The following is a 23,863-nucleotide window of genomic DNA, read 5'->3' as shown; positions in this document are numbered from 1 at the left end:
CCGGTGGACCCTGGGCCACCAAAGCAAAGCACATGAACTTAACCACCATGCCACTGGGCCAGCCCCGACAGGCACATTTGAAATAACCCATTCCACCACTGTGGAAAGCTAAATTCCCCTTTATTATCCATTTTGTCCCATGTTGCCCAGTACATAGCTTTTAGTGCCCTCTATATCCTCACCAACACCTATCTATCCAAATTGGGGTTGGAGAGGTTTATGTTCAATGTGGTTTTACCTCTTCTTATAGCTACATGACAGTGGACAAGTTATATAGATATTCCATAATTCATTAATAAAATAAGGCTAGTAAAACCTGCTTCACAGGTCACTGAGATTAAATAACATGAGACAGTGTTTAGCATAATCCCTAGGACACAGTAATAGCAGCTAGCACTTACTGAGCATTATTTTCACCGGTAGTTCTAGGAAAACTAATAAATAAGTCATCCTATGCTCAAATCCGATCAGTCTCTTCACTCTGGTGAAATGCATGTATGGGTTTTCACCTTCATAGTTTGTTCAGACTATCCCTCAATTCTCTCTATTCCTAATGTAATCTAATACATTCTTCAAGGCCCAAAATGGAGTTCAACCTCTTCCAAAGGTACACCACAAATTCAAAATCCATACTGACGTGTACCTCTCTAATTCTTATTCAACTTAGCAGCACAATTTATCAACTATTCCCTAATTTTGTATTAGTGTCTTTCCAAAACTAGATTATAAAGTGTTTATAAAAACAGCCAAGAATTCATATCCTCTATAACACACCCAGTGTAGCACCAAACACATAAGAGGTTCTCAAAACACACATGTATAGAAAAAAGTTCTTCATATTCCATAGGCACAGTTTGAATTGAAACTCCAAAGCACACAGAATGAGGGAGGGGTGCAGAGGGACACAGGTAAAAGAAAAGGAAATGAGTATATAAGCACATGACAGAAAAAAAGCTTTTCTGGTAAAATATTTACTTAAATCCTTCACTGTAAGCATAACTTCAACTAACCTAGTTGCATTATTTTAAAATGACAACTCAAAGTCCAAAGTGGCATTTTTACAATTCAAAGTTTAGAGTTTAACAGGAACTTTCTGGTTCCTTTGAGTAGGCCCTTTCCTTCACCAGGGGGAAAAAAAAGTAAAACTCTAACTAGTTCAAGAAGTTAGCTAACACTGATCTGTCAAAGAATACCCTCCTAGGTACTAGTCATTAAAACCGTAACATCCTGCTTTACTCAAATTCAAAATGAGCTACTCACGAGAATGAGAACAAAATAAAAATTTAAAAGATGTACTTTTGTGCAATAGGATTTTTGCTTGCAATTCTTTGACATTTTTTGAGTTTTTAATTTTTTACCACACAGAAGACATACTATATGTTTTCTTACAACACAATAACATTAAATATCTTAATTTTTTACAAAGAGTATTTCCAAAGAATTCATGCTACTCTTACAAGGCAGCTCTTTAGTATATTTTTTGCTTGAATATCACTTCCTACCAATCAATACTAAAGTAATTATACTACCAAAGTAACTGTAAAGTAAACATAGCTCACTCTATAAATCAGCCCATCTCTGACAATTTCTCTGCCTCCATTGCCCGCCCCACAACCTGCTATTTTATTGACAAAAAATTGTGCTTTGCTATTTGTGACAAAACAACACCTTTTAGTGATTGCAGATGTAAAACAAAATCTTCCTTTTAGCAAGTGACAGTGTCATTCAGTGCTCAATTGTCAAGTACAAAGAGTGATGCTAAAACATACCCATGGTCATGTACATTTAAGTGACAGTTAATGGTGGTATATTTGAGATTTTGAGTTTTTGAACCCCTGCTGAAATAGCTAAATTTGTAGCAGAAGGAATTAAAATTTTGAGATTTTATTTTCATAATCTCAGAAGAGTCCATTCAAATTCCTAGATGGGAAGAACAAATACACAAGTACTTTATAGAGAGATGACTGTGAACAGTTGTGATTCTGATTTTCGAGGGGGGAAGGAAACGAGATCTCTTTTAGGGGTCAGAAACAGCAGGGTTTATGAAACAGTTCCGGCAACATTCACCCATTTGTATAATACAAATAATCTGGAAAAGGGGAGAACATGAGAAAGAGTTCATTCAACGTGTGAATAAATATCTAAAAATGGTAAATATATAGAAACTGATTTTTTTAGAGGACTCTTCTACCCATCCCATCAGATTACAGGAAACATGACTGCACGCTTTCTTAGCCAGATATTTTAGTATGACACTTGCAAAAGGAGAAAGGCCTTGCATTTGACATCCACGTGCGACAGCTTACCCACAGCATTGTAGAGCGGCTCTCCAGTTAACTTGTCCCAGACTACAGTGGTTTCCCTCTGGTTACTGACACCAATAGCTTTAAAGAGAAAGTTAAACAGAAAGGAGTAGAAAATTAAACAAGTAGAAAACGACTTTAGGAGAATAGTTCTCTCTTTTTTTTTTTGTTACAGGCACAACTAAACATAACAATTCGAACAAACATTTGGAACGTTTGTAGTGGTATTGAGTTTTTTTTTTTGAGTGGCCCCAGGAAAAGTGGATACTCAATGCTAAGTGTTTCTTTTTATTTCTACAGACTTCTTCCTGCTTCATTACCAACGCGTGATGACAAGGACCCAGATCAATATCCAACTGAAAGGCTCCCAAGTTGCCCTATAAAAAGGGAATACAATAACTTTACAAATTTAGAATACCCAATTTATTATTCTGAGGAGACCAACAATCATTTCATTCATTTATTTACTAATTGCTACAAAAAATTTCCTTCTGTGTGTGTGTGTATGTGTGTGCACACACCCGCATACCTTCTTTTTAATGAAAATAGCCAGAGATAAAATCCTTCACGCTGGGCAATGTCATATTATGGTTAGCTAGAAATTTAGTTCTATTCTTGTATTTTAATAATATGTTACAAGACATATGAGTTTGAATCAGGCATAAATACAATATGTGATGGCATTTACATTATACTGACCTACATACAGCTAAGTGCTATAGTCACAGTAAGTTACCATAAGTAAAATACTAATGCATACCATCTTATTCAGTTCAGCTTGATTCAGCTAAATCACGGGTTCTCAGACTTGGTTGTACATTAGAATCAACTGCAGAGCTTTTAAAAATAGCACTGCCCAGGCCCTGGCCTAACATTCCAATTAACTGACCTGGGTGGGATCTGAACATTTCTATTTTCTCTTAAAACTCCCCAGGTGATTCGACTGTGCAGCTCGGGTTGAACACACTGGACTAAAGGATTGAGGTCTTTCCAGAATTTAAGGTTAGGCAGACTTTAAAGGCTACATAATCAACAACACATCTGGTGCTCAAATCTCTTCTAGACTCGCTCGTCACGTGACCATTCAGACAGCACATCTAGGGACAAGATACTAAGTCTGTCAAGGCAGACCAATCTCTATTGCACAGCCTTGGTTTCCAAAAAGCTCCTTTTCCTTCTAGCTTCTGCCTGTAGGTCTCAGCTATATTCTCTGGAGATACACAGAATAAGGTTGACCCTTCTTCCACACGTCAGTCTTTCACGAGCTTGAAGCTGCTGTTTGGTCCGTCAAGTTTTCTCTTCCCGTCTAGGCTAAATAATCCGATTTCCTTCCGCGGCCCCCACCTCCATATGGCACGGTTTAAAATCCCTTCACCACCTTTCCTAGGAAGACGCGACTGTCTGTCTGTAGTACTCAAACTGTACTCCCAGAATAAAACACGATAGGAATGTTCTGACCAACACAGAGCGGAGGGGAACCAGCAGCAACTTTGTTCGAGATAATCTTTATCCAATGCAGATTTCCTTCCTTTATTTAACACCCTTTCTAGAGGTAAAGATGACTGAGATTCTACTCCAGGAAACAGAGACACAAGATAAGAGGAAGAGATTTGGGCGTGTTTTTTTAAAAAATAGAAGACAAATGTTTGTAGGAATAAAGAAGGAAGAGAAAAGAGAATGTGCGGGGCAGAGGGGCTGGGAATCAATGGGACAGTCCTGATCCTTGTAGTGACAGGAAGGGATGGGATTAATGCCCAGGTGAAGGGAGGAGCCTCAAGTAGGGCAGGAGGCTATCGCTTCCCTTGTGATGGAGCGAAGCGGGCATGAGATCCAGACATTAAGTACAGGAACAGGAAGTTGAAGAATTAAGGCCCCAGAGCCTCAACGTTCCCTGTGAAGGAGGATGCAAGGTTATCTGCTGAGTCAGGGCCAAGCAAAAGTAGGATCATGAGTTCGGGGTGCTCTTCAATAGAGCGCAGGCTCTGAAGCCGGACTGCTGGGGTTCAAATTCCAATTCCTCTGCTTGCCAGCAGCATGACGCCGGGTCTCAGTTTTATCTTCTGTAAAATGGAGATAATAACAGTTCCCACCATACAGGGTTATAATGAGCAATCCCTGAGTTAATGCATATTACAACAGTGCCTGGCACACAGTGATCACTCAATTAATGTTCCCTTCTGCTGCCATTCATTGTCATCATTATTATTGGGGAGAGAGTGGAGTAACAGGTGCAGAGAATGGGACTCAGCTAACCAGGACACATAAAGGAATTCCCCAGCAGCACTCTGGGCATGACAGAGGCCAGGGACCTCAGTGGGTCCTCAGCAATGAGTTGCTAAAGTTGGGTATCGTGAACGTGATACTCTTAGCGCCAACTTTACAATGTGGGCTCACCATGCATGCACAGTCTACTAAAATCTCCTATTTCTCCCCACCGCATTAATTTTCCATAAACGGGCTGGCTGCTCCCTTAGCTGCAATCCTTGAGTTGCTATTCTATGCCCCTCGTGGGACCTTTCTTTATTGGCTCATTCCAACTTGTCTTCAGAATGTAATCTAGAGCTATTTCTAGCTGATTCATTAGTCACAGATTCTGCCCTACCACTCCTTCTTTCCCCTCTTTCTTAATTCGATTCCTTCCTGCAAAGTAAAATTGCTTTTCTTGCAGACAATCAAAGTCCAGCAAAATAGCTTCTCAGCATTCTCTTCCAGCCATAAACACATTCTGAACCCATGAACCCTGCACCACCAAAGTGGAGCGTGAGAACCCAACCACTACACCACTGGGTTAGCCCCCCCTCTATGTTTTTCAAATAAAACTTTTCTGCTAATCCCAGCATATGTGCCTCTCTTAATAGTTCCTAATTTTAATTCCTTCTTTGTCAGAATAACACAGTCAAGTTTTGTAATCCTCCACCCTAGATCATCTACCATTTAGGAGTATATGAAAGTTACATGCATAAAGTATGTATTTCCCGGCCTAGCAGTCTTTTAGTTACGGATACTATAACCATTGGCATATATAAAACCTAATGTATTACTCTCGTATCTAGCAGGTTCATGCTTTACCTACATACTCTTTCTCAGGGGGTGTTTTTCTTTACACTGAGTGTCACTAGTAAAATTAACTAGTTAAATGCTACCTTCAAAATCTCTGGTTAAATTTTGCTTTGAATTCTCTGTGAAAAGTTATAATCCTAGTTAGAATATACTTAGAAAAAAGCCTTTTGAAATACTCTAGGATGCTACTATTGTTGTCTTGGTAGAATTACAGATGACATGCATCCTTATTTAAAAATAAAATCATAATTTATAATTCGAACACAGTTTTGAAAAAAGAACTAAAAACAGACATGGCACAGTAATAAGAGCCCTAGAGGAAGGCTGTGGGGCTACTAAAAGTGGGAAGAGGTGTAAAGCTTTTTAAGAAAACAGTCTCCGGAAGACGTGTGCTTGAGGCAAGCTACAACAATCGCAAATGACATGTGGCCACTGCTGCTAAGTTATTTCGGAGAATGAGGCGCCTTTCTGAGACCCCTGAAAGGCCCCTGAGAATATGAGTCTGAGAAGTGAGGGACGTGTGTGTGACTATGTTGGGGAGGGCAAGGCGGTGGAGGAATCGATGTAGGGGTTCCCTTTTCTCTAATCATGAGATAACTACTTCTGATACATAAATGCTGAGGATTTTACGCTCTCAGCTTTGAAACAGTTTATGTTGTGTTTTGCTTGAATCACATGAGAGAGGATGAAAATATATGGTATGGTCATTCTTTTTTTTTTTTCTGAAGAAGAATAATTAAGTACGCAAAATAGTCCAGATCGGTGATTCCAATTCAAATACTACTGTAATTTAATCACACCATATGGGCTTAATGAGGGTTAGGAACACTACTTTAGATGTGAAAATTCTAAGTTAAGAATATATCAACATAACGTAAATTTCAGTTTACTTCACTTTTAATCTGGCATCATTTTCTCATAGATAACAGTATAGGCTTTTGATTAGCATAAATATGTGCTCGTTCTTAAAATAAAATGAATAATGTATTTCTTTCTACTTTGTAGTACTTCCGTCCAGTGACAGGCAAACAGCTGCCCAACTCTCTAAATCAAGAAGGAAAGCAGCAGCCTATATACTTGTCTTGGGCTCACGTGTGCCGTTCAGCTGGAGAGTGAGTTTTACTTCTGGAGGAATTGTTCATAGGAACCTGAGATCAACAAACTTTCTGAAGATGAGGACAACTAAACCAATAAAACTGGAATTTGCAAAAGAAATACAACCAGATATGATGAACTCTTAATGATTCTCAGGTAAGACTATAAATGAACTGCTCTTTGGCTGGAAAGCCCATTGACTTGCCACACTGGAACTAAAAACTGAAGTGGTTTGTGAGGTTATCATCCGTGGGGCTCAGGAAAAAGAGCACTGGCCCAGGAGACAGGGGGGCTGTGCTTTAACGTTATCCACCACTAAAGAGCTTTACAACCTCCAAGAAGTCCCTTTCCCTCATTTGCAGCTGGGTCTAGGTGACAGAAGATCCTTTACAGTGTTAGCATTCTGTGATCTACACAGAGTTCCATATAGGCAAGCAAAAGCTTGGCCCTTGGCAGTGCCAATTCAATAAATTATCTGGGAAAAAATATTTAGTACAACTGGCCTGGTATGGAGGGGCTTGTGGAACGTTCTCTTCCTTGGCCATAGGCTGGTGGTTGTTGAGAAGGAAGTGCTGGGTCACTCTGGCTCAGGTATGGGTTTCACACTGGCCAGACATGGAGAGGTGCAGAACAGAGAGCTGCGTGTTCAGTATTCCTACAGACCACTTAGCACAACTGGAAGACAAGTCACTTGGGCAGGAGTTGTGTGTCACCTTCACATACACCACAAAAACAAGAGGAAAACGAATGGCACCTGAGTGGGTCCAGAAGGCCAACACATCGCAGCCTACCTCACCTGTAAGGGAGGTAAAATGATGTCAAAATCATGGTCAATCATCCTGGAATCTACCTCCTGAACACGGCTTTCAGGAAGCTAGATTATTCACGCCTTTGGTAATGGGCATTTTGACAACAGAGTGTGATACTGAATGCCTCATATATTTCCTCTGTTTAGACTGTGAAAGCTGGGAGAACAATTCAAGGAAACAACTGACAATCACTTGGGTGCACAATTCATCTAAATCTTGGTGAATGCAACTCTAAAAGAAGTTTGAAGCACCTCCACCAAATGGAGGGATAAAACAAGCGTAAGATATTAGGAAATTGTTAACCAAATATCAAATCATACGTGGGTGTTTCTTTCTTTTAAAAATCGGCGACAACAGAAATAACTATATTATTGCTGCAATTTTCCATTAATTTGCAATTATTGTGATTACTGGATTAACATCTATTTGCCCCACTTGACCGTTAGCTGCACAACCCTCCTTGTGCTCCATTGTATGTATCCGTAGCACATCTAGCACATGGTAGGCACTCTATGGGTTTGTTGGATGAATGGTTTTGGTTATGTTTAGTCTTCTTTTAAGTGAGTTTTATCCATACGAATAGGGGAAAGTCTGGGGAAAAAAACCAAACAACTCAGGAATGCTGGTAAGACTCAGAGCCAAGATGACATGAATTTCAAGACACCATCACCACCAACTGATGGTTCCCCCTATCTAGAGTCAAAGTACCTATAGAAGAAAAAAATAGCCCTTGAATGATGAAGTTGAAAAATTTAAACTATAAAGAAATGGCGATTACCGCATTATGTTTCCACTCTTTACACTAGCGTATCCATTTTGGATGGATACTTTTTTTCTCCTATGAATGATGCAAAGCCAAACTTAGGTAGACATTCTATTAAAATTACTAGGAATTAACAGAGAGATCTGTAATAATCCAACACTCTCAACTATTTCAGGGAGATTTTACAAATAGAGTGTTTTGATTTCAAACAACCTCCCCCCCACCCCCACAAACCCCCAGCTGTTCCTTACTCTAGTCTTTTCTCTCCTCAGCAAAAGGCATCCGTATCTATCCAGGAGCTCCAGCAAAACCCCCAAGCACCATCTTTGACCCATCTCTTCCTTCCACCCTGCTACTCTCTCTGCTACCCTCACATCCAATCCATCAGCAAGTTCTGGCCCTCTCTCCCCACCTCCACCGCTACCTCTGTCAGTCCAGCCATCCTCCTCTCTCAGGACTTTCACAGCAGCCGCACACGGGTCTCCCTGTGTCCATACTTACGCCTTTATAATCCACTCTCCACACAGCAGTCAGGAAGTTGTCTTTATACTGCAAGTCAGATCCTGTCATCTCCTGCCACCTTGCTTAAAACCTTCTCACAGCTCCTTGTGATACTAAGAATAACATCCAAACTCCTAACTATGGCCAACAAGCCCCTCTCCACTTCCTCGATTTCAGCTCCTACTGAAACTCCTTACTCACCCACCCTCATCCCTCTTTTACACTACTTTTGACATGCTGGCCTTTCTGATCCAGGAATGTGCCAAGCTTATTCCCACCTCAGGACCTTTGCATGTGCTGCCTTCTTTTCCTCAAACACTCTTCTCCCAGATATTTGCCTGGCTGCCCCTTTTGGCCTTTGAGACCTCAGCAAAAGTGTCACCTCTTCAGAGACGCCTTCTTTGGCCATCCAATTTAAAGTAAGCCCCTCTAGGCATACTCTACCATATCGCTTGGCTTTATTTTCTGCATGGGACTTCTCAGTATCTGAAATTAGCTTGTATTTGTCCGCTCTTATTGTTGGTCTTACGCTCACCAAAATCAAAGCTTCATTAGAACAGGGACTTAATCTTCCTGTTTACTGTTGTATCCTCAGTTCTCGCAGAAATGCCTGCCACTGCATAGGCACTCGATTATGTGCTGAATGAATATGATCGAGATAATCACACCATGGAGTAAAATATTCTATTAAAAATACCTTTTATGTTGGAAATATCAATATTGAGCTGTCCAAGCTTCTCACAGGTTTTCTCTATACACTCGTAGACAGACTGCAGAATTTCCTTAGGGTCTTGTTCCACCCACCTTTGAACAAAGGAATGTATCTGGTTAGTCCACAAGAAAGCAATACAACTGTAATTTATTTCTCTAGAAATGATCACTTATGAGGGTGTGGCTGGGACGTAAATTAAAATCAGCTAAACAAAGCAAAACATATCCAGTATTCTAAAGAAATGATTTAAAGAAAAGTCTATTTCCCTTACATTTTTATTATTCTTCATACAATAGTTAATTATTTGAAAGGAGGCAAGTAATAACAGGTCACAAATAGCAAACATTCTATCTATTTTAAAATCATTTTCTCAAATCCAATAAGAAATTAGTCCCCCAGTTCTTTAAATCCTGTGGGTTTGATGAATTTTGATAAACTTTCTGCAGGTTTCACTAGTCACTAGTTATTTCTAAGTAGACTGATATACACATATTTTATTTATTTATTTGTTCATTGTATTTATTTAGTTGTTTACTTATGAAGCAAAAGGAATTTTGAAAAATCAAATAAGTATACTACTCTCTTTTGCCATTTTCCCCTAAAACATGTTGCTAGAATTTAGGGAAAAAATTTAAATTCAGTTCAATAACTATTTCATGTAGACAAGTGCTTAATCCAAGTTTTCAAACTCAATCCCAGTGTGCTTTTGGCAAGGTAACAGGGCGTCAGGAGGATAAAAGGCTCATAACAAATGACAAGGAGGAGAAACAAATGGTGATTTGAAGAAACTCGAAGGAGAAATGACACAAGTTACAGGAATCCTACAGTAGGATCTGGAAGTAGCAAGGGAATTCCCAATGCCTTTCTTCTCCATCTGCCTCAGGCCTGCCTGGCTAAATGCTTCCCTTTTCTCAGCTTTGAGCTCTGTCTCTAAATTCTCTTCTTCCAAAGACCCAAACTCCTTCCACATATTTCGAATTTTCGTCCTTCCAAGACCCAGGTATCCTTTCTCCAAGTTGCACTGGGATCAGGCCTGCGGACAGGCATTCTCATGATGCTAACATATCAGAAGCTTTTATTATTAAACAAAGGAATTCTCTAAAACATAGGAGCACATTTCTCATGGGAAGAACATGACAAAACTTGGTAAGACACCAATTTTTTCTCTTTCTTAAATTGAAGTAAACTTTACAGTGAAATGCACAAATCCAAAGTGCATAATTTGTTGAGTTTTAACAAATGTATACACCCATCTAACCAACACCCCAGCCAAGACACAGAATATTTCCCTCACCTCAGAAAGTTCTTTCACGCCCCTTTCAAGTCAACTGCATATGTGACAGGCAAACACTTGTCTGATTTCTATCATCCTAGATTAGTTTAGCCTCTTCCTGAACTTCAGATAAATGGAGCCATGTAGTAGGTGCTCTTTTGCATCCAGCTTTTTTCACTTTCCATGATATCAACGAAACTCATCCATGTTGTTGTGTCTATCAGTTCACTTTTTTTCTTCTTGAGAAAGATTCACCCCGAGCTGACATTGCTGCCGATCTTCCTCTTTTTGTATGTGAGCCACCACCACAGCATGGCCACTGACAGATAAGTGGTGTAGGTCCGCACCCGGGGAACTGAACCCAGGCTGCAGAAGCACAGTGTGCTGAACTTAACCACTAGGCCACTGGGGCTGGCCCTCAGTTCACTTTTTAAAAACTGCTGAATAGTATTTCATTGTTATTCATTCTACTGATGACAGACATTTGGGTTATTTCCAGTTTGGAGCTATTATGAATAAAGCTGCTATAAACATTCATGTATAAGTCTTTCTAGAGACATATGTTTTCATTTCTCTTGGATAAATTCCTAAGAGTTGTACGCTGCAGATGTATGGTTAATTTTATAAGAAACTGCCACACAGTTTTGCAAAGTGCTTGTATCATAAACACCATTAAATTTTAAATAATATACTTAACATTATATTTCATCACAATTACTACACATGAACATTATACCCAAAATGGATGATTTCAGCATTAGATAGTGTGTGAATGCTTTTTTAAAAACATCTATCTTTAAGAAACAAACCCTTACACTTAAATCAACAAGGCAGAAGTTTGGCAATGAAGACGACAGAACTAAATGACTTCAAAGCCAATGGAGAATTTCTGATATCTAATACTTCTTTGCTTGATTACTTTATTATCCCTTCCTCTCCCGTCCCTGAATTCCTAAGCCATCAATTACCCACATGTTTTTGCTGAGCTACCAAGTTATTAGCTTTTTTTCTTGACTAATACCTATTCCTCAAAAGTCTTCCTTGGCTGACCCAGTGGCGCAGCCGTTAAGTGCGCACGTTCCACTTCGGGGGCCCGGGGTTCACCGGTTCAGATCCCGGGTGCAGGCATGGCACTGCTTAGCATGCCATGCTGTGGCAGGCGTCCCACATATAAAGTAGAGGAAGATGGACACGGATGTTAGCTCAGGGCCAGTCTCCCTCAGCAAAAAGAGGAGGATTGGCAGCAGTCAGCTCAGGGCTAATCTTCCTCAAAAAAAAAAAAGTCTTCTCCAGAGGGTGTTTGCTCAAGTTTACAAAGCCACAGGGTAGGTGGGGTGAGATGAACTAATAAACATGATGTATCTTTACATATTAAATTAGGAAACATACCCTTCTCTTGGAAACTCTTGTTTTATTTCCACTTGATGATGACTAAGTAGTTCGGCTGTTTTCGAATTGAAAACCTGAAAAACACATTGCAACATTAGGGTGCAAGTGCAGGTAGACAGCAAAGTTGTTTAAAGTTGTTCAGCCACTGAAGTTCTTATTCATTGATAGAAAAAGTCCACTTAGATAAAATGCCATACAAGACGATCTACCTTCTCTTCAGACAGAATCATCAAAGTTCTAAGGTAGCTTCAGAAATAATAACTTCTTCTTAAAGAGAAATCTATTGAAGATCAAATTAAAGAGGCAACTCCTTATTCTTTAAAAAAAAAAAACAAGAATGGCTCCAGATGTAGGAAAGTTAATATATCAACCAGCTAATAGTATGAATTTCTTTTCAAGAATAAGAGAGCTGGCAAAATGCTGATAATGATGGCGTAAGGTTCCATTCTGCATCCACCTTAGAAGTGGAGACAGAAAGAGTCATAGATGCCCAGGCGGGGAAGCGTCCTGTGTAAATCCCTTTGAAGGACAAGAGGTAAAAAGAGCCGTGTCAGCAGGGGGGAAGTATACCCTGGCATTCAGCTCAATGCTCTCTGTGGCATACCTGTCAGGAACTCCTGCCCCTTGATACAAAACACTGAAACCAACGGATGAAAGCTAACCAAGAAGTGCTGTGCAATTCTCCACAATTTTAATACTACTAAAACAATATTTTTTCTAAAACTTAGCAACTTTTTTTCATATATATTATTTTTCACCTGGGAGTACCTATACTGGAGTACCAAAATACTTAGTCTATCAGAGTAAGGATTCATATTTTAATTAAAATTAACTTCCCCAAATCACTGTAATTGCAGCAATAAAGTAACGTCCAATTAGTTAAGAAAGTGTTTCCATGCCTAGGCTTCCTGTGGGAGAAAATTTCCTGCTCAGTGCAGACTAAGAAAGAGAAAGTAACAAGAGAAAACACATTGTGAGGCACTGCTCCCCTCCTTCTCCACACATACACCTCCTTTCCGGGAGGGAGTGAGAAACATAATGAAAGCAAAAAGACAAATTCTCAAGTCTTTTGAGGGGAGAAGATATCTTATGAGCCGAAGGTTAACTGGACACATCACAAATAAAAGGCACTTGGCAGAATCCCACGTCATATTCTGGTAATTTACAACTTAGCACTGGGGTATGTCTCCAGGATGTCCACCCCATTTGTCCTGTTTCATTCGCTGAAGTATCTCTAGGGCCTAGAATGGTGCCTGGGACAGAGTCGATGCTCAAAAAATATATGTTCAATGTCTGAAAAAATATGGTCTATCCAGTACTTACTAGGAGAAAAATTATCAAATTAAATGAGAAATGGTTATGCGGCAGAAAAACTCTAATAGGAAACTATGGTTGTATTATTTCCATTCATATAACTGCTGCTCCCAGGGTCTTCTCTCAAATTGCCAAAGGACTAGGGGTGAAGGAAAAAGGTGATCCTTTATGCTGGCTGGATTCATAAAAACCTTAATAGCAGACCTATGGGGCTATGAATAGAATGAGATCCTTCTTCCATCACTTCCTAGCCTTAACTATGTTAACTTCAGGACTCTCACACTAAAAATGAATTTATAGGCCTTTGGAATAGGCAATGAAAAGGGAAGGATTTTGGTAAATTCTATTTGCCACATTAGAGAATGACACCATCTAATCACACAGCATTTAGACATACCCAGATGGAGCCTGGACCTCCCTACTTCTTTAGAGCTCTGAATCTGAGGAGAAAATGGATATCACCTTTCGGTGTTTAGAATTTGACCCTGTGCACCACTCCCAGGTTTGTGGGACACTTTTTACATTTAATATTTTTAGAATCTGCAAAACTTTCTTAGTGCGGCACTATCCAATAAAAATATAATGGAAATCACAAATGCAAGCCAGATATGTAATTTTAAGTTTTCTCATAAAACACAATAAAAAGAAACAGGTGATATTAATTTTAATAATACATTTTATTTAAACCAATACATCTAAAAAATTATCATTTCAACCAGTGATCAATATAAAAATTACTAATGAAATCTTTTACATTTTCTTAGTACTAAGTCTTTGAAATCGGGTATATATTTCACACCGATGGTCCACCTCAATTCGTACTAATCACATTTAAAGTGATCAACAGCTACACGTGGCTAGTGGCTGTCATATTGGATAGTGAAGTTCTAGAGTACTCTTTTTCTCATATATCTAGGTTTGTGTGAAGAATCATAATGAAACCTCCTAGCCAACCACTTGTCTGCAGATGCATAAGTATACAAAGGAGGCTAAAGATGTTTCCACAAGACAGTATGGCTGGAGGTTAACTAATTCCATATGGGAACACATTGCCCAGTAGCAAGAATGCTAGTCTGTTCTTTTCAAGTAGATTTCAAAAGCCATTGCCAATTAAAGATGGCAGTGGCTATACAGTTTGCTTTATAAAAGGTCTAGCATGGTCATTTGTTTAAAAATCATTAGATGGTGGGGCCAGCGCTGTGGTGCAGCGGTTAAGTTCGCATGTTCCACTTCGGCGGCCTGGGGTTCGCTGGTTTGGATCCCGGGTGCGGACACAGCACCGCTGGGAAAGCCATGCTGTGGCAGGCATCCCATATATAAAGTAGAGGAAGACGGGCATGAATGTTAGCTCTGGGCCAGTCTTCCTCAGCAAAAAGAGGAGGATTGGCGGCAGTTGGCTCAGGGCTAATCTTCCTCAAAAAAAAGAGAAAAAATCATTAGATGGCAACAGAGAAACACCTTAGAATTACAGATATTCAGTATCTTTTTCTCCCTTTTCAAGTTTGAAATTCACCAAATTGAACAGGTAAAACTTTGGATGCACAACGGCACAGAAGAGAAGACTCTCTTTAAGAAAGTTAACTAGGGGCCAGCCCGGCGGCCGAGTGGTTAAGTTTGCGCACTCCGCTGTGGCGGCCCAGGGTTTTGCTGGTTCGGATCCTGGACGCGGACATGGCACCACTCATCAGGCCACGTTGAGGTGGCACCCCACACGCCACAACTAGAAGGACCCATAACTAAGGTATACAACTATGTACTGGGGGGATTTGGGGAGAAAAAGCAGAAAGAAAAAAAAAAGAAGATTGGCAACAGTTGTTAGCTCAGGTGCTAATCTTAAAAAAAAAAAGAAAAAATAAAATTAATTAAAAGGAATGTTTTAAGATACAATGAATCTATGGGAGCTAGAAGAGATCCTAGAGATGCTCTGGGCCAGTGTTTTCAAAATGTACTCCCTGCATTTCTGTGGCCCTTCAGAAGCTGGGAAGGAGGGTCAGGGAGCTCCAGCTGAGCCTCTGGACCACACCCACCTTAGATTTCACATTTTATTGACTTCAGCTTCCAGATTTAAACCCTTCCAGTCAAAAGCTTAACAAGGCGTCCCAAGGAAAAAAACAAAGGACAACACAAATTGAAACCCATGGACTGAATGTAATGCTCATATTTACAGAGCATTACTCCAAGAGATTAGATAATGCTGACAAACAGGGCTAAACGTTAGGTACTCTAAATACCAATTCAGTGCTTTTCCAGTACAAGATTCTACTAACACTAATTATGATCTTGTCATCATCCATTAAGTGGCAGCAAATACAAAGAAGTTGTATAACATCGGGCTGCCAGTGCTATGAAGAGGAGAAAGGACACCTAACCCAGACTTGTGGAGGTCAGAGAAGGACTCGCAGAAGAGAACTTCTAGACTGACCTCAGGTTAAATAGCAGGGAGTCCATGTGGGACCAGGAATGGGTGGGGGAGGCTGGGCTGAGGCAGGGAGAGCAGCTGCCACGTGTCTGCAGTGATCCAGGTGAGATACCTGGAGGGCTCCACTCCGGGGGCGGCAGTGGTGGGGACTGAAAGGAGTGAAGTGCGTGTGCGGAGAGGGATTTAATTTAGGAGATATAAGCAATTCGACTCATCAAGGGTTTGGATGGGGAGGAGCGAGAAAAAGGAGGAACACTCAAGGATGACGGGCTATAGGTTAGGGTAGGCAGTGTTTACAAGACAAAGGATAGGGTAGGAACAGTAGTTGGGGTACAGAAAGAGGTAAGGAGATTGCAAATTTCGTTTTAGATAATGTGCGTTTGAGGTGTTACTCGGACATGTAAGTGCAGATGCCCAGCAATCAGTTGCTTATAGTTTAGGTCATAAGCTTAAAGAAAGAGATCCACTAAGGGTACAAACTCGGAACTAGTAGATAAATAAGTCCTGGAGATCTAATGCACAGCATAGAGATTATAGTCAATAATACTGTATTATAAACTTCAAAGTTGCTAAGAGACTAGATTTTAATTGATCCCCCCACAAAAAAGAAATACTTGTGTGACATGATAGAGATGTTAGCTAACGCTACAGTGGTCATCTTATTGCAGTACATAAATGCATGAAATGAACACGTTGTCCACCTCAATTTACACAATGTTATATGTCAATTAGACTTCAATAAAAAAAGAAAGAGATGCGTTCTCAGAATTTGGTGCAGGCCAGAAAGGCAGATGAGAACTTCACACTTGGTGTAACATGGAGGCAAAGAGCACAGGCCTGGGAGGCACACAGAGCGGGGTGGGGATCAAGCCCCAGCTCTGCCCGTGTCAGCTGTCTGACTTTAACTTTTCTGAGCCTCGACTTTTCCATCTGTAAAGGGATTAAATAAAATAATTTATGGACAGTACTTTGCACAGGGCAGGCAGAGTATGCATCCAGAAGATGTTACCATTACTGTTGTTGCTACGACTATTATTTTTATTACTATTATTACTATTACTACCAGCACCAGCACTACTGATAGGTGATAGAATTAGGATTCAAAATCACCAGTTCTATATTCATCTCTAAGCCCAAATCACATCTCAGTTCCAGATTTTGTTGTGGGGGGAGGGCAATTAAAAACTGAAGAAACAAGTTCATGCAGGAAGAGAATTTAGCACAGCACAGGCATATAGCACAAGCTCAGAATATGTTACCACTACTGCTGTTGCTACTCCTGCCGTTGCTGCTTCTTGTTCTTATTCTTACGGCGGCTACTACTACCATTACCTATAAGTGGTAGAATTAAAAGTCACCAGTTCTACGGGCCGGCCCCGTGGCCGAGTGGTTAAGTTCGCGCGCTCCGCTTCGGAGGCCCGGGGTTTCGCCGGTTCGAATCCTGGGCGCGGACATGGCACCGCTCATCCAAGCCAGGCTGAGGTGGCGTCCCACATGCCACAACTAGAAGGACCCACAAGTAAAAATATACAACTATGTACCGGGGGTCTTTGGGGAGAAAAAGGAAAAATAAAATCTTTAAAAAAAAAAGTCACCAGCTCTATATTCACCACTATGCTTAAATCATGACTCAATTCCAGATTTGGAGGAGGGGGACAGTTAGAAAACGGAAGAAGTCGGGAAAATCATTTTTATAAAAAATTGTTTGAAAAGGACTTTCTGCAACAACGCATGCCTCCTCCATCTTAGAAGGAGAGCAGTGGAGAGACAAAATGCTGTCCTTACAAAGTAACTGTCCGTTAGGCTTGCCTCACTCCTCCTGTGACTAATTCAGCTATTCCATCATAAACACGCACATTCATTCCCCTCCCCACGTGATTTCCCCTCCAGCCTATTCTTTTATGCCACACTGTACTATGTGATAAGACATTTTTCAGGAATGTGAACTCCCGCTCTAGAACACTATGATACTATATCAAACTGAATGACCTAAAATAAAAATACTAGCTAAATATGTTACATCGCAAACTTGACCACAAAAGGCGTCATGGTGTCTTCCAAAAAGCCACAGAAGAAAACTTAGCAAATGGCATTATATTTTTCTTAAAAGTGAAATTGTATTAAATAGCATATACATATATCTAATACAGCTAATATACATATATCTAATGCTGAATTCGACTTTTTCCAAGACCCCACAAGGTGTACCTTCCTAGTCTTTTGATCCTAGTCAACACATCTCATCTCTGTAGGCCAATGTCTATTCTGCTGATGTCTATCCATATAATAAGCACCTGCCACATGCCACATGCTGTGTTAGGCTTTGGGGAGGGAAAAGAAAAGACATCATTCTGCCCCTCAAGGAGCTCAAAATTGAAAGCTCTTAACTCTTAGGGTTGTGACAGACAAGAGGACGAGAGGGTGACAGCTCTCTGATGAGAATGTGTCCTTGCCATTTGCGTAACGTGATGGGCAAGAAAACAAACCAACTTTGTGGGAAAAAAAAAAAACACACAAAAGAATCACAACTATAGCTATTACAAGAGTGGCCCCATTCCAGCTATGAGCCAAATTAGTTTTACCAAATTTGCTGTTCATTAGTCCCTGGCCCCTAATGGGTACTTAATAAATATGTGTCGAATAAATAAATGAAACAAAGCAAGCGGAAATTCGTCCCTAAGCCTTACGAGATCTCTAAGTAGGATGAGACAACTGGGGCCAGGGCAATGTTTCCTGCCAAAATAAGCACGGAACTACAATTCTAGTCATTCTTCATAGACACCAGCTATTGGAACAAAATGGTTACGCAACCATTATCCACGGTGACTACACTTGCGCCCTGCCCTGGACTTGCTGAATCCGAATTACAAGATCATCAAAACCAGCATCACTTATTCCAAGGCAACATTTTTTACAGACTGTGAAACCAATGTATAAGTATGCTTTTCTTGGTGAAGATTCATCTGTGACTATAATCAGAAGTGACACTGGAGTGAGAGGTGAGTAAGTGGCCTTCTCCAGCCTCTCATCTTCCCTTCACAGTACTCCAGGGAGCCAGGAGCCTAAGGCAGGAGTCAGGACAGGATTCTGAGGGTGCCAGCCCCGGACTTGAGTCCTAGCTCCACCAGTTACTGTGCGACCTTGGCCACCATCCTCAGCACAGTCTAATCAGCTGTGTAAAGGAGCTTACTAATACTGCCTACATCATAGTTGTTATGAGGATTAAATGAGATAATTCTGGAAAAGTCCTCAACACGGTACCTGACACATGTCAAGCGACAACACATTCTAAGCCTTTGGTTTTCTTTTGAGCATTCAACTTAATGGGGAAAAAACAAAGTTACCAAACTCAAGAAGGAAGTTGACTGTTTAAGCTGAAACTTTCGTCTTATAAAGAAACGGCCCCTCCTTGAAACCTGTTAGACTAATTCTCTTTCCAGGAAGTTCCCACTCTGCAATCTGAGTAACCATGTGCCAACCCCAATTCGCTTTCCCATCACACAAGCTGGAAATTTTCCTTTAGCACAAAGCATATGCATAGGGTCCCAAGATTAATTCTTCGACAACTGCAGGAAGAAAGGAATAGATCCCCTAAAATGGCAGGTCTATTACTAAAATAGCAGAAATTAAGTAATCAAACATATCCAAGTCAGAAAGTTATGAGATTTTTTCACAAGGTAAAAAAGAGAACCAGAATTAAAAATCTGTTGACCTATTAAAGAAAAATGATCATCTATTCAATAAACATTTGTAAAGTGCTCCCCACAGACACGTGTTCATTTGTTGTGTTGACCAAGATGTTTTAAGGAATAAAAAGATGAATAAGGCTTAAAAGGAGGTCCCTGCTCTCAAGTACAGCAGGCATATAATACAAAGTAGGTGATAAGAGCTATTCATAGAGACAGAAGAAGAGTGCTATAGGAAGGGGGAGAAATTCTAAGAATTTGAGGAAGACTTCTACTGAGACTGTAGTTGAGCCCTTATGTAAGGTAGATAAGAATTTCAAGAAGCAAAGTGGCACAGGGGAGGAGGCATTCCCCTTGGATGAAAGAGCACGAATAAAGAAATCTTGTGTCCTTTATGGGAGAAAGCTAATATTATTAGCATAGAAAAGGAAGAAGAAAGCTTGGAGAGGTTATTGGTCTTGTGAAAGCTGAATTCGACATGCAAACTTGACGAATAATCGTCAGGAAATTATTTAAATACCTTTAACTTTGTAAGCTTCCTTATGAGAGTTCTTCTCCACTGTATTCTTTCCTGAGAAGGTAAGCAACTATTTTTTGAGTCATAATTACAACATGGAACAATACGCCTGGAACAACTCCTGGGAATCACCTTGTGATTGAAACACTTATTCACCACATCTATTATCTGCCTTTTGGAGGGAGTGGTTTAGCAATCTCTTTCCTTATGATCAAAGGAAAAAATACCTTGCTAAACCTTTCCCAAGTTCTCCTCTACTTCCCACAGGATGGCTAAGTCTTTTTCTCTACCCTTGAAGCATTCTTTCATAGTTGTTTCTCAAAGAGCAGAAAACATTATTGATCAACTTTTATATGTCCTTCAATAAGCAGGATGGGGGTCTTCTGAATCTCCATCTTAGCTTACTCATTGAGAACGTGTCATACAGAGCCCAGTAAACAGAACCCAAATTTTGAAGGCTCATGTTGTTCACGTCACACACTGAACAACTGATTGTGATAATATGAAGTTGATTTATTCCTTCCGCATCAATGCAGAAAGCTGCCTCTTGGACAACAGAAACTGAGGGACCAGGAACAACCTGCAGTAGATAAAGAAGATTGCTGGGCTATACGGACAGCAACAGTGAAGAGCTGAAAGGAAGACAAGCACAGTAAGGCTGGCTCCTAAAAAGGCAGACTACAAAGTTATGAAATATTTTACCCACTTTCTAGAGGGCAAAGGCTGTATCAACTTGGCAACAATCACCACGTTTGGTTTGTCGCCCACAACGACAAACTATGAACTAGTTGCCAACATTCAAGAATAGGAAGATTTCGGGGCTGGCTGGGTGGCATTGTGGTTGAGTGGTTGAGCTCTGCTTTGGTGGCCTGGGTTTCATGGAGTTGCGAGTTCAGATCCCGGGCATGGACCTACACACTGCACATCAAGCCACGCTGTGGCAGCATCCCATATGTAAAGCGGAGGAAGATTGGCACAGATGTTAGCTCAGGGACAAACTTCCTCACCAAAAAAAAAAGGAAGATTTCACTGAAAACTCTAGACTACCAGTTTTTCTTAAAGAATTTGAAGATCTGGCAACACCAGGCTTGTGTCCTGCTTGGCAGCTATAGGCTGTTCCCTTGGCCTGGGTCTGCTCTCCAGTCTGACCCCCTCCCCCTGCCTGCCCCGGCCCCTGCAAGCATTTGTGTGGGCCATTCTTGGATATGCCTTCAAAAATCAACCCACAGTTAGTCAGCACACACGACTTAATGGTCTTTCTTAATTTTAAATACACAATGATGATTATGTATTTTATGTGGTGATCAAATCCAGTTAGGGAGACTTTCTTCCTTATGATTCAGGATTACTTTATAAACATTTATGAAAATAAGACAAAGTGATACCTGCCCTGGGTGATCAAAAGGTAAACAATGTAAGAGATGGAAGAACCGTGTCTTGGCGGCTCAAACCAGGGTAAGTCATTAAAGAAGACTCAAACTACAATTGGACTGAAAGCTTTCCATTTTAGACAAGAGAGACGAGTATCAAAATAAAGACATAACTGCAGGTTTTAGTCAAGTGGTCAGCTAAACAGAACTTTGAAAATATATATATACTGTACATATGATGTATACATACACATACTAAATAATGCACGAAAAAACGATTTGAGGTAAAGCAGTGAGAATGGAGCTAAATAATCAATAAATATTTACAGCAACTTGCCAGGTTAGTCAACCGTCCACTGAAAGCACGGGCTCTTGACCAACTAGCGTTTATTTGAATGACTTTTAAATTATCTTACTGAACTCAGTACTAGATCACCGTTAAGCGCAAGTTTCGTAATCGCACAAAACAAATTAACAAGCAGAGCCACTTAAATAGCACTGTTATGGTAAAACTCTGCTGTCATATACGGTAAATAAAAAGAGAAAACAGAATTTCCCTGTCCCTTTATGCTGTGAAGCGTGGAAAGGACAATCATCTGTTCGTAATGGGCAAAGCATCAGAACTGAAATTTGCGAGTCTTCAAAATTAAATAAAGATTCTGGTAAAAGCAGTGTAGTGTGACTTTTTCCTACTGTGTCCTGCCACCCCCGGCCCCCTTCCTTAGCATTCTACCTTCTGCAATTTCTACGGGAGAAGATGACAACGCATCATTACGCTAATACTATATTCGTTCTACTGCTCCAAAGGACGCAGTGTTAGGCTACCACAGCCGTGACACAGCTTTCCCCCCATCCAAGGACGTCCTGCGCCCCGCAGGCCAAATGCTCCCGGGGAAGACCGCAGCAGCGGTCAATGTGGCCACCTGTCCCCGGCTGCAGGCAGGCCGCTCTGCACAGATGCTCGGCGAGTCCTAGCTCCCTTTGGGGGAGGAGTCCTCCCATTAGTAGGTGACCCGGCTCCACCGCTAAGGCCGGGGCTACTCAGCTCGGCCTCCGGGGGTCGCGAGAGGCCGAGGTACCCCAGGCCTGGGCGGGGCGGCTCCAGCGTGGCAGGTCCCGTTCCGCTCCGGGGATCTTGGCCTCCTTCCCTTGCCTGACGGCAGGGGCCCGGGGCCGGGGGAGGCGCGAGATGGGGACGCGATACCCAGCGCCGGCGTCCCCGGGCTCCCGCCCCATCTCAGCTCCTCCTCAAATGTCACCCCCGGCTCACCAAAAAGCGCGTCGAGCTGGTGCCCTGGTCCACCGCCCCCACCAGCGGCCCCAAAACTGCTTTCTTCGTGGCTGCCATGAAACCAGCTCCGGGTCGGCGAGCAATCGCGGCCCGTTTCCCGGGTGACGGCGGCGCGCAGGGGAGGGGTAGCGGCGAGTCGGTAGGGCAAGGCGGCGCTGCCCGGCAGAACGTTCGGCCGCGCTCCGGCGGCCCCTTTACGGGCGCCGAGCCTTCTCACCCCGCCCCTCCGGCCCAGGCCCCGCCCCCAGCCGCGTTCCCCACGGCTCCGGGGGAGTAGCGGGGGGGAGGGGGGCGCTGTCTGCCGGGCCAGCCAATCAGTTAACGCGGAAAGAGGCGGAACGTTCCGACAACCCGAGGGCGGTGAGACGTCACGGGGGCAAGGGCCCGCGCTGCAGGTCACGTGGGGCCCGGCGACCCGGCGGCGCGGTCAGCTTGCTGCAGGGTCGGGGCGGAGGCGGGTGCTGCAGGTTGGCAGGGAACGCCGCTGGCCGGCCGAAAGGGCACAACCCCACCCGCGCCCTGGGGCTCCCGCCCGCGGATGGGTTCCAAAGTGCACAACTGCTTGTTCCGCTGGTGGGCTATGCAGAGCGCGGCGTGAGTCGACCGACCCCTCCTGGCCTTCCCGCGCTTCCCACGCCCCGCCCACTTGCCCCCTCCCCGCTCACGATAATCCTCCCCTCTACAGGGACTGACCCTGTGTCTTGTCACTTCCAGGAGCTACGCGAATCCCTCGCCTTTGTAGGCTTTTCTGGGACAAGGAATGTGAAGTTCGTTCTGTTTAGCATGGAAGGGAAGCTCTCAAAATCAACCTCCCCTGGTCCCCCAATTAACTATCCCAGCAGAAGTCGCCCAGCACTTCTCTGTCCCGATGCGCCCTTGCGCTTCCTAGATCTCACTCTGGTCTCCCCTCCCTCACACGCCATTTCCTTTCCCTCCATTAACTGCTCTGGACTGCAAAGGAAAGAAAAGGGGCTCTCTCGTTTGACCTGGAATTTATCTTGCCAGGATCTTTTTGGATCCTATGTTCCAGGGGTTTTCAAACTTTAGACCAAGACCCACTGTGAGAAATAGTTTACAAAAGAACCCGGGGCAAGTGCGCACGTGTGCGCGTGCATTTATTTATAATTTACATATTATAGTTACATATATAAATGCATTTTATATATATTTACATATATTGAAAAATGTTTCCAAAACAGTACTTATCCTTCCATGGTATGCATTCTGTATTTTTTTATCCTATTGCATATCGTTTTTTCAAACTGCTGGTTGAAAAATGGCTAAATTGATTTTGTAAACCACCATGCTCTCTATCAATTTCAGAAGTATTCTATTCCCACTCTTTCATTTCTTTCCACCCC

The 23,863-nt window shown here is 42.0% G+C and overlaps 1 protein-coding gene across 8 annotated transcripts in view; it reads right to left on the bottom strand.

Annotated features, from left to right (window-relative positions):
* GK (glycerol kinase) overlaps positions 1-22,880 on the bottom strand; it is a 68,483-nt gene extending 45,603 nt beyond the window's left edge. For 5 of the 8 annotated variants that reach the window (XM_014728796.3, XM_014728798.3, XM_014728797.3 and 2 more), the window contains exons 1-4: positions 22,482-22,866; positions 11,906-11,979; positions 9,229-9,335; positions 2,307-2,384 (exon numbers count right to left, since the gene is read on the bottom strand). In XM_014728796.3, coding sequence (XP_014584282.1) covers positions 2,307-2,384; positions 9,229-9,335; positions 11,906-11,979; positions 22,482-22,559 — 337 coding nt within the window. In that variant the 5' untranslated portion in view covers positions 22,560-22,866. Of the gene's footprint in view, positions 1-2,306; positions 2,385-9,228; positions 9,336-11,905; positions 11,980-22,481 lie in introns of all 8 variants that reach the window. The other 3 variants (XM_070258139.1, XM_070258141.1, XM_014728799.3) reach the window with 2 other exon arrangements.
* Between the last annotated feature and the right edge of the window lie 983 nt (positions 22,881-23,863).

This window comes from Equus caballus, chromosome X (genome assembly GCF_041296265.1).
Source record: "Equus caballus isolate H_3958 breed thoroughbred chromosome X, TB-T2T, whole genome shotgun sequence".
NCBI classification, from domain to species: domain Eukaryota; kingdom Metazoa; phylum Chordata; class Mammalia; order Perissodactyla; family Equidae; genus Equus; species Equus caballus.
Note: the sequence above shows the minus strand (reverse complement) of the source record. Positions and strands in the feature narration are given on the sequence as shown.